An 11,603-nucleotide genomic window follows, 5' to 3' on the forward strand; every position below is an offset into this window, starting at 1 on the left:
CTGGGCCCTTCTTCTCCTTCTCCATTCCATGAATACCATCAAGAAAGCAGCATTGAGCCCAGGTTCCATTATTCTCCCTGTGGACTAACAGATATAACAGAGTAATGAATAACAGGGAAAAATTATAAACCTCCCACTCGCAAACAACAAGCCACTGTCATGGCCTCGGGCTGTGTCTGCGCTTCTAGCCTTGCCGCTGATCCAGCCTTGTAGCTGAGGCACAAACTCCAGAGCCAGGTGAACAAGATGCCAACGCGGACTCAATCCCACAGAGGCTGGAAAAGGTTTGGATGTGTTAATTACATGAGCCGCCTTACCAAACTCACTCCTCCAATCTCAGCTCTGGCATCCTGATTAAAGTTAACCTGCACATGAGTAATGACGGGATGCCCTTTGGCCCACTATCTATGCCAATTGGAGAAAGCACATTAGAGGCTTTCATTAGTGATCCGGCAGATATGCAGCAGCTGCGCCTCCTTATCGGTTTCCTGCATTCCCAATTTTCACATTCCTGTGGTGCTGATGGTGAAATGGAGCAAGTGTTTTGTGAGGCCATGACACCTGCAGTCTCTTTAAAAGAGATAAAAATGGCAATGGCTCCAATGGAACCTTCAAAGGAGATCTTCCACTTTACTCTCATCTCTGATGTCTCTCCTAACCCTGACCATCCCATCTGCAGCCCAGTACCAAGACAGACAAGACCATGGCCAGCGACATTAAGACCATGAGCATGCCCTGCACACCAAGCTGTGCCTTATCAGACATTGCCCCCTCTCTGGAGCGTGACTATGATGTGCGTGCCCTACATAGCCCTGTAGTATGGCCCACAAAGCCCCAGGACTGACTTCACTTTGGCAACCTGACTACTTGGCCCCAGACCAGGAACTATATTTGTCCTTCTCTTTGCTCTCTCGTTCCTTCCTGACTGCTGACAGCACAGTGTCCCTCTGCCCCCTCCCCAATTCCATGAGGCTCTGTGCAACCCCCCTCATGTTCAATCCTTTCCCCTCACCCACCTCCATGAGGCTCTGTGCAAGCCGTACCCTCTTGTGCCAAACCAACACAACCACCCCCTCGTATTACTGAGTCCGCGAGCTTCCCCCTCCAATTCGTGTAGTTCTGCTCCAATTCCGCCCCCTACTGTGTCTGCCATCCAGTCTGTCATGTTGGGCTCTAGCTTTCCCACCCATGGTCTCCCCTCTGTCCACCATCATTTTCCCCCTCCCACCCACTCCTCCAGCCCCACCTTTGCCCTTTGTCCCCTTCCCTCTCTCTCTCCCCAAAACTCCCTGCCCCCTCCCCCACCCCCACCCCCACCCTTCTGGTCACAATGCTGGTCTCTGTCTGGGTTCCTGCCCTGCCTGAGCCCCCAGATAACACCCTCCTGGATAACGGAGGAAGGCAGTGAGCAGCGCGAGCCAACACCCCCACCAGTGTGGCATCTCACTGGCTTTGGTGAGAACCTGGAGTGGCGCTGCCGCAGGTAGGGTTTCAGTGCTGCGCACACCTTGAAGTCGGGCGCTGAGTGAGGGCTGACAGCTGCACTCCACCTATATTCAAACGTGATTCAGACCGGTCTCATTTCCCGCTGACGTGGCGCTTGGTTGGGAGGGGCTACCTGATTCTGGCGAGTAGCGTTTTTAATGAGCATTCATGAGATGGTAATGTATGCAAATGGAGATCAGCAGGAACCCCAACCTGCCCATCGCCCGCCGTGAAAGTGGTGAGAGGAACATTCCAAGCTGTTCACCCGCCGGCAGGTTTCCGATTTTTGGCCTCTCTCCAAATTTTCCAGCCCCGCCCACCATGAAACCCCCCGGAGGTTGGAGGGGCAAATCCCGCCCTAAGATTCAAATCTCAGCCTGTTTGAACACATTTTACTACGTGTCATGGAATCTCTTGATTTAGCTGCAAACCCATCTGGCTAGTAAAATCAATCATTAAATATGTGTCTTGGAAGGTTCTCCAAAAGCTGGGAGGTGGGAATCCCACCAAGCTTTGCACTGGTGTCATTTAAAGGTCATTGGCATTGCTCAAGCCTTGTTTTAATCAGATTGTCTCCCAGCTGAAACACACTCACATAAAGAAACGTGTGATTCACAGGAGACTTTTACTCATATTATTGTGGGGCTTTCCACATTTATCTTTCGTGTAGCTTGTGCACTGAAAGGATCAGAACACCAGTCTACATGCCACAATTTTTTCAAAAGTTCACCCTGTGTGGCGAGTTGGGACAGACTGAAACGCTAAAAGCAAGGTTTGTGTAAATTAGGTTAAACTGGACGCTGGAAATGTGAATTGAGAAAAACAACGTACGGCAAATATGCCACTCAGCAAATGAGGAAAAGAGGTTACACTATCTTCTCTTTTCAGATCCTGAATGACTGGCTGAATCTTGAGCACAAATTGTACTGACTTCAGTAGTCAAGTGTTTGAAACAGGAGCTCTGTTGTCTTATATGGACAGATTATTGTACTGTGACCAGCCTGAACTCTTGTACTTTCTGCTTCTCTCACCCCTGTCATCAGCTAACCCCCACACGAACATGACATCAGTGCAAGCAAGCCATGAATGCTGCATAGTATCCAGCACCAGTAAAGCTATAACGCCTGGTTGGAGTACTGTCCACGCGTAGAAAGAGCCAGAGTGCTCTGGCACAATATCGGAAAACTCTTTCCCTTCTGTAGCTGCAATCTGAAAGTCAAAGCAGAGGGCGGGATGGACAATATTGAAACACAGGGTCCCATTGATTCTTTAAAAACTTCAACAACCTAAGTGAAAACACATTTATTCTCTCTGTCCACTTAGTGTCCACTTACGGTCCCAGGTCCCAGTTACTGGCTACAGATCGTAAGGTAATAAAAATGGCAACAATGACATCAAAATTGAAATAACATTATGAACCAAAATGCCATAACTGTCACATTTTAATAATTCAGTTTTTCCAACACCAAGTTAAACAGTAGTTCCTCACCCCAACCCCCACCCTATCTCTTTGCAAGGCCTTCCCACGCTACTAACTAATTTCTCAGTCAGTGAACTGAATAACACAGGGGTGGGGAGGGCAGACCACGTTCCCCCACCACCTCCCTCTGGAAACCACGTCGGCACCACAGCCATGAAGCGCAACAGGGCAGACTAATGAGGGCCAAGTGAGACTTCCACCCCTCGCTGCGCCCTCTGCAGCTGCCAACCAAGCTGATTGGCTGACAGCTCCATCAGTCCTGGCCGGGCCAGGAGGGGGCGCCAGTGGAAGCTGCCGGGACTGTAGGTGAAGAAGAAGAAGAAGATCAAGGACCATGGACCCCCGGAGCGGGTAAGTCCTGTGGGGTCTTGAGCCGAAAGGGCTTGGCTAGGTTAGGGAGAGGGGAGAGGGGGGGAGGGGGAGTGATTTTATATGATGGAGCAGAAGGAAGGAAGGGGGGAACGACCTGAGGAGGTCCACTCCGCGATCGGCAAAGGGCAACCCCCAAAGAGCAATCCCACCCCCCCACCCCCATTTCCTCCCTGACCTTTAAGCATTTGATTTTTTTTTTAAAAACCGGGCTTCCCACTCCTGCCCAGCTGCCCACACCGAGCATTTTATGGGCAGCATATTATCATTGGCCAAATGGCTTCATAACCAGCCTAACTGACCCTTGATTATTCAATTCGATATGGCATAGGGGCTGCTGATTTTGGCACCCACCCACCCACCCCTCCCCTGTATTTATGGGGGAGAGCTTGGGGGTGGGGAGGCGGTGGGGGGGGGGTGCGGGGGGGCAAGATGCTGGGATGGGCGCCTGCCCTATTTTACGTGCCCCCTGTGGGAAACACGCCTGCCAGGGCACGTAAAATTTAGCCCAATGAGTGTGCGAGCAGCCAGCGTCTACAGGTTTGCGATTAATACTCTGAGAGTGGTTCTTATAAGGTGTATGAGAGCATCCAGAGTGATCCAACCTATTCTCGCTCTCTCTCTCTCTCGCTCTGCACAGAAATGCAATGCCTTCCCTCAGGGGAATTGGGGGCAGCTCCACCACATGAAACGGGCCAGGAATTTTGTGACATTTTCTGTTTCTGATGCAGAGATGGAAACACAGTTCACAGAGGATTAAAAACAGGCAGGGGATTATGGTAATCTCTGGTATCACATTGAAACCTACCGGGACGCAATTACCATAATGTCTTTTCCTTTGATATAACATATCGCGTTCCATATTCTAATTTAGTAGAGAGCAATTTCAGTAAGCGGAAAGATGCAAGAGAAGTGGAGATAATCAAAAGAGCCTCAGCCCTGCCCTTCTTATAGATCTTATTGGATTTATTATAAATCTAATTTGTAGTGTTCCTGCTGAGTTTCCTGCACTAAATGATATGATGGTTGTTTCCAGCAGTATTCTTCCACAGTAGGACATACGAGCACAATTGTGCCTTTAATTACCATTGAATCCCAAAGGCTATAGACCAGGACAAATCATTCTTCAAGTTGCAAGAATGGTCCCAGAGGTTTAATCGACAGCTAAGCTTTCTTTACACAGATTTGCCAGCAAGTGAGTTGGAATTGTAGGTGGTTTAACTTCAGATATCTCTCACTCACAAATAACGAATTTCAAATGGGTCTTAGCCAAATGTAGGGCAGTGAGTGAGAGTCATTCAGTGGTTTACACACACCTCCAGTTCTACTCCAAGGGGAGAATTTTCTCACTGCTGGGCAGAAGCAGGCGAAGGTGGGCACGGAGCTGCCTCAGGTAGTTTAATTTCAATATCAAGAAGTGAATAAAAGGTTTTTAAAAACTATTCGGACATGCTCTCTCATGTGACAATGGAACCTGTCTATGAATTTTATTTAAAATTTTTATTAAAGTTTAAAAACCTTCATGAAGTCTCATCCCGCCCGTGGATGAGGTTCCATGAAAAATGCAAAGGCCGCCTGGGCTCTTCGCCTGCCCGGCAACCTTAAGGTTGGACGGGCGGCCCTGTTAATTGGTTTAATTGCCATTTAAATGGCCTTAACAGGCCTTTGACCGTTCGGCGGGCGCGCAGCCGACTCCAGTGAACGCCCACCAAACTGAAGATCTGAGTGACGCGCGGTGAAGTCGGGACATGCACCCGACATCACTGCACTTCATTTTACACCTTGGCGAGCGGGGCCCACCCCCACACACCGACCAGAAGATTCAGGCCCAAGACACTGTTTCTCACATTTTAACCAAGTACATATCTGACCATAAACATTCTACTGATTAGAGTTTAAAGTTTTAGCTTTAGCAACGTGCGTATTTTCAAAACCTGTGCCTGAAAACTCACTCGATCAATGCAACATATATGTTAGAAATAAAAACAGGAATCTGTTGCATTATTTCCTGTGGCTTTCCAGTAGAAACGCAGAATTCATTTTAATAATATAGACAGATAAGATCATACAAATAAAAAACACAAATTATTCATGAGACCACAATAGTAATACATGCACTGTGCATCAGTTAAGGTTCCACTCACGTCAACACCAGTCGGGTAGTCCAGTGATAGTTCTGTAATTCTAAAATCCATAATAATTAAGACTACTTTTTATTCCGGAATTTTTTATAATTATCAAATGTGTTATCTTTTCTCTTTTACCGACTGGGCCACCAGGTTCTATGGTATAATCTTCACCGCATCAGAAAAGAATCAAGACCATTCCAATCACCTTGCACCAAAGACCACCGGGGATCTGATACAGATTCACCCTCCGACAACCCAAAACTAGGTCCTTCCCCCTCCCGCTATTGTTTATTTGGAAACTTACTTGATAAAGAAAAACCAATGCTTTTACAAGACGATGATCTGGTCAGACAACTTCTTTGAGTTCTATGTATAGTTCTGGTCACCAAGACACATGGGAGATATACAAGCATTGAGGAGATTCAAAGGCAAACAATAGTCGATAGTGCTAGTTATCAGGGAAGACTTGGGCTATTCCACCTTGAAAGGACGTATCTGAGAGGTGTAGATATATGTAGGTGTGTGTAAGATGGCCTTGAAAAGGTAATTCTGAATAATTAACCTGAACAAAAAGATTAAGACAAGGCGATAAAAGTTCAAACTAATAGAAGCAAATTTAGGACTAATATCGGAAGTTCTTCACAGAATGAACAACCAGCACATGGACTGCACTGAGTAGTGCAATCCACAACAACTTGTATTTATAACACCTTTAAGGTAGTAAAATGTGCTAAGGTGCTTCACAAGAACTTTGTCAGACAAAATTTGGCACTAACCTATAGGAGATGTTTTGGCTGATGCCCAAAAACTGAGTCAGAGGTAGGCTTATGAAGGGCCTTAAAGGAGGAAAGAGAAGTTGAGAAGTTTAGGGAGGGAATTTCAGAACTTAGGGCCTTTAATAACGGTCTATGCAGAGCTCACTCTGCCTCCACTTGCTAGAGGTCCTGAAAAAGCCTGCTCTTCCACACACCTTTAGGCATCTATTCATGGCATTCCCAGCTGTGGGATGTCGACTCAATTGGGATTCAATGCTGCTCCTGTCTAGCAGAAGGAACCAAGGATATTCCAATACCCAAAGAAAATGCAAAGACTAGAACTATTGAACCTATTGGGTTTTGTTCCTCATTCTGTGGGAAAATAAACAATTCACAATTGTTTATGATTATATGATTAAAATCATGAGCTCACTGTAAGAAATCAAGTGTGCAGGGCCTCACTCCAGCACTTCATACTCAAATATCCGTGAATGGCCCTTGAGTATTTTCTAGTCGTTCATGGGATGTGGGCATCACTGGCAGTGCCAACCCATCCCCAGCTGTCCTTGAGAGGTTAGTGGTGAGCCTCCTCCTTGAACTGCTGCAGTTGATGTGGTGTTGGTACATCCACAGTGCTGTTAGGGAGGCAATTCTAGGATTTTGATCCCGAGACAGTGAAGAAACAGAGATATATTTTCAAGGCAGGATGGCAAGTGACTTGGAGAGTAACTTACAATTCACCAAAAAATTTTTTCTTGACAGAACCTTCCAAATCTGTACTACCTCGAAGGACAAGGGCAGCAGACCCATGAGAACACCAAGTTCTCGAGCTTGCCAGTGAAACCATACTCCAAAATCAAATAAATATATAAAAAGGTGGTGGTGTTCCCATGCGTCTGCAGCGCATTCCTTCTAGGTGGTAGAGGTCAGGGGTTTGGAAGGTGCTGCCAAAGGAGCCTTGGTGAGTTGCTGCAATGCATCTTGTGTATGGTACACACTGCTGCCGCTGTTCATCAGTAGAGGAAGTAGGCGTTTATGGTGATAGATGGGGCGCCAGTCAAGCGGGCTGCTTTGTCCTGGCTGGTGTCAAGCTTCTGGAGTGTTGTTGGAGCTGCACTCATCCAGGCAAGTGGAGAGTATTCCATCGCACTCCTGACTTGTGCCTCATAGATGGTGGACAGGCTTTGGGGAGTCAAGAGGTGAGTTACTCGCCACAGGTTTCCTAGCCTTTTGACTTGCTGTTGTAGCTTTCATATTTATGTAGCTGCTCCAGTTCAGTTTCTGGTCAATGGTAAGTCGCCAGGATGTTGATAGTGGGGGATTCAGCAATGGTAATGCCATTGCATGTGAAGGGGAGATAGTTAGATTTTCTCCTGTTGGAGATAGTCATTGCCTGGCACTTGTGTTTGGCAATTGTTCTTGCCACTTATCAACCCAAACTTATGTTTTCCTGAACAAAAATAAAAATATCTGGAAAAACTCAGCAGGTCTGACAGCATCTGCGGAGAGGAACACAGTTAACATTTCGTGTCCGTATGACTCTTCAACAGAACTAAGGAAAAATAGAGAAAAAAAGAGGCATACGGACTCGAAACGTTAACTGTGTTCCTCTCCGCAGATGCTGTCAGACCTGCTGAGTTTTTCCAGGTATTTTTACTTTTGTTTTGGATTTCCAGCATCCGCAGTTTTTTGCTTTTATCTTTATGTTTTCCTGATCTTGCTGCATGTGGGCAGAGACGTTGCCTTCTCTAAGGAGTTGCGAATGGTGCTGAACACTGCGCAATCATCAGTGGAGATCCTCACTTCTGACCTTCTGATGGAAAGAAGGTCATTGATGAAGCAGCTGAAGATGGTTGGGCCGAGGACACTACCCTGAGGAACTCCTGCAGTGGTGTCCTGGGGCAGAGATGACTGGCCTCCAACAACCACAACCACCTTCACTTTTGCTAGATATGACTCCAACCAGTGGCGACCTTCCCACCGAATGCCATTAACTTCAATTTTACTGGGGCTCCTTGATGTTATCCTCTGTCAAATGCTGCCTCAAAGCCAAGGGCAGTCACTATCACCTCACTGCTGGAGTTCAGCTCTTGCTCTTGCTTGTACCAAACTGTAATGAGGCCTGGAGCCAATTGGCCCTGGCAGAATTTAGCATTAAGATACACCGTGGAGTTGTGCCCATGACAATAAGTCCATAGATAACAATGTGTTATAACAACATTACCTTTTAGGCACTGTGTACAGGAAAATGGAAGGTAAATGAGTCAAAGAAACCAGTTAAGGAAAGGATCTTTGCTAATCTGCAAGGACCCGGAACCAAATAGGCAACTGTACAGCCCCCATTATGAAAAGGATGTTCAGAGCTGCCATTGGGCCGAATGGAGATGACCTTAGGTACTATGACCCTTCAACGTATGGTGAGAAGTACTGACACAGCTGGTGAGGTGATAAAATCCCATTGAAGCACCCACTAAAATGAGGAGGAATTAAAGGATTAACCAGAAAGTTAAAGAAAAGAAACCTGCTGTTAATTGACTGAGATGGTTGCAAACCACCACCCAAGTAGAATGAAAATGAGGCTGTGTAGTGATAGAATTCTTCGAATCAAGAGTATAATTATAACCAAGCACACAACACCAGCTATTATTTTGTGTTTGTGCTTTCACTATTCTTCTGAAAAGAAAATTATTCAAATCTATCTTAAAATTGCCCACTCAAAGCGGGAAACTGTCACAGAGTCGTGCTCTTACTCACAAACCTTTGGCTTCGCAGAATGATTCATATAGTCCATGTATTTCTCAATAGTTGAGGATAGAGTTAAAGCTCCCAGCACATTGATACACTGCCAGGTTTCAAGATGGATTAGTCTTGCACTTATGTCACTGATTGTCTGATGAGAAACAGGGCTGGGTTGGACTTGCGAGATCTAACATTTCTTGTTTTGGCAGGACCTGACAGGTGGTGGATTTGAAGAAAACTTGAATTCGCTAAAGCTGAAGGAAGGAGTGGACTACTATCACTTCAGCTAAAGACCTTGCGCTACTACTATACGGTTGACTTCAACAGTGCCTGCAGGAAGTTGAAAAATAATTTGGACTGATTACATTACAGTTAATTCAATATAGGGTCTAGTTTATTTGAGAGCACATTTCCTTTCAGTGGGGCCTTGCATTGACGACGATGCATCACCCTTCAAGGGATAAATACATTTCTGCAGATGAGCATCACAGATAGCACTGAACAAGAGTTTGTACATAATATTGCCCAGGCAATTACCAGTGAAGGCTGTGTGATTGAATTAATTCAAGGTAAAGTTGGATAGATTTTGGATAGACAAGGCAGTCAAGGGTTCTGGGGGTTGGGGGAGTCAGGTGGCAAAGTGGAGCTGAGATCACAACCAGGTCAGCCATGATCTTATTGAACATCAGAACAGGCTCAAAGGGCTAAATGGCCAACTTCTGCTCCCATGTCCCTATGTAAAATTCTATATCAGAGAAAGACTTGCATGTTATACCATCTTTCACAAGCTCAGGATGACTCAAACACTTTAAAGCCAAATAAGTACTTTTTTTGAGATGTATTCTAGCCAGTGACCTACAAGCAATTTATTTTGCAGATACATTTTCCAGCATAATTGTTTACAGTGTTGACAAGACTGAGGAGATTTCTTTCGTGATGTTCTTCCTTGGATATTGCATTTTGTCTGGACTTTTATGTAAACCCACAATCATACAATCCAACTGAGGAGAAAGAACTATGGTGGGGCAGAGGTGATCTAACATGACCATGGATTATTGCCCCAAGATTTATGGGTTAAAAGCAGGTAGAAAGGCTGTTCTACACCCGGGGACCTAGCAGTTTGTCGCAGACCCTGTCCCACCAGGAATCCACCCAGTTTACCTGGATTTTGAATTCCAGTAAGAGTTCGGGGTCGAGGGGGAGGATCGTGCGTGAATCTAAAGACTACCTCCCCGCTTCCCCATGGCAAGGGAGTGCAGAGGGGGTGAGTTCTTGGGCTCTGCTTAGGCCCTAAAGCGTTACCAGGGGAACATAATCAATAATCCCAAAGGGATCCCGCGCTCTCCATTGGGAGCAGAAGATTGAAGAAACATCTTTTTCTTCTGAACTCAAGTCCCAGGCCTCCTCTGCCACCACAGTGCAATGGCACCACTCCAGCAGTTTGGCCTGTGCGTCATTGAATCACTCTTGCTGGTGAGATGCACCCACCCCTTCAGCTTCAATCCAGGCTCAACGGGCGTTTCGCTCCCCCACACTTGTGCCATCTCCGCACCCTCCTGAAGTGCCGATGACTCCAACGTGATAGCTTTAGTATTAGCTGCTTATGAAATGCGGAAAGAATGCGGAGTTCACATGAAAACTGTCATTGATCAGATCAGAGCCATTCGAAAATTCCAGACAGCTTGTGCGGCCACGTTTGGGGACATTCCGCCAGTCACAGGGTCTTCCTTGCAAACCTTGGATAATTGCAGCTTGGGTCGTGTGTTTCATCCTGAATGCTTTCCGGGCAACGCCTACAGTTGTAGATATGACACATCACTGGAGGAGGTCACCATCAAACCGGCTGAACAGCTTTTAGTTGAGGTCACAATAAGGTGTATGCTTATAGTTTTAATCATTGCACAAAATGAAGATGAGATCTAAAAAAACAGATTCCAGTCTAGTAAACTCACAAATGCGTGAGTTATTGCAATTATATTGTAGACTTTGTTTTGTATGTTCAGTATTATTTTGCCACTTTGTGCTGCTGCCCATTGACCACACAGCCAGAACTGAACCACTGTGGTAATAGATATTCACAAGCCTTTCAGGAAGTGCCTGGTATCTCCTTTTATTCTGAAAGAATGTAACATATGTTTGATGTCTCTCTTTCCTACACAATATGGCTTTCATCCGAGAATGCGTCTGTGTACAATGTCAGTCCTTTGCTTATTGTAAAATGAAAAACACGAATAAAAGATTTTTCTAACATCAACATTAAGTATTGCATCAAATACCATAAAAAACACACTATAGCTCACAAATGATATAGGTCACATGCCTCTTCAACTGGAAAGGAAATCTGGAACGTGGGCCACATAACTATTGGCCAATGCTAAAGTACCATCGTCAGCTGTCCCTCAATTCGAAGGTGACTTCTACTTAGGGTCACGAGTTTCTGCCATGGGTCATCATGCGGCTGAACAGGCCGATTCTCAACCCAGGGATCTTTGGGCACTTGGGGCAGGGCTGCCCTGGAGGTAGTGGGATCCGAGTGCAGGATTTGCTTCCTTTTCTTTCCTTCTCTGCTGCTGCTCTGCCTCATCATTGAGACATCGTGACTCAAAGCATGATGCTGCTTGATGGGCAAGTTGTCACCATTTTAAA

The 11,603-nt window shown here is 45.9% G+C and overlaps 1 protein-coding gene across 9 annotated transcripts in view; it reads left to right on the plus strand.

The window, feature by feature from the left end:
- qtgal (queuosine-tRNA galactosyltransferase) overlaps window positions 1-11,211 on the plus strand; it is a 304,657-nt gene extending 293,446 nt beyond the window's left edge. For 8 of the 9 annotated variants that reach the window (XM_078570687.1, XM_078570689.1, XM_078570688.1 and 5 more), the window contains one exon: window positions 9,167-11,211. In XM_078570687.1, coding sequence (XP_078426813.1) covers window positions 9,167-9,247 — 81 coding nt within the window. In that variant the 3' untranslated portion in view covers window positions 9,248-11,211. The remainder of the gene's footprint in view (window positions 1-9,166) is intronic. The other variant, XR_013580576.1, reaches the window with a different exon arrangement.
- The last annotated feature ends 392 nt before the right edge of the window (window positions 11,212-11,603 follow it).

The sequence above is a fragment of the Cetorhinus maximus genome, chromosome 24 (genome assembly GCF_964194155.1).
Source record: "Cetorhinus maximus chromosome 24, sCetMax3.hap1.1, whole genome shotgun sequence".
Lineage (NCBI taxonomy): Eukaryota > Metazoa > Chordata > Chondrichthyes > Lamniformes > Cetorhinidae > Cetorhinus > Cetorhinus maximus.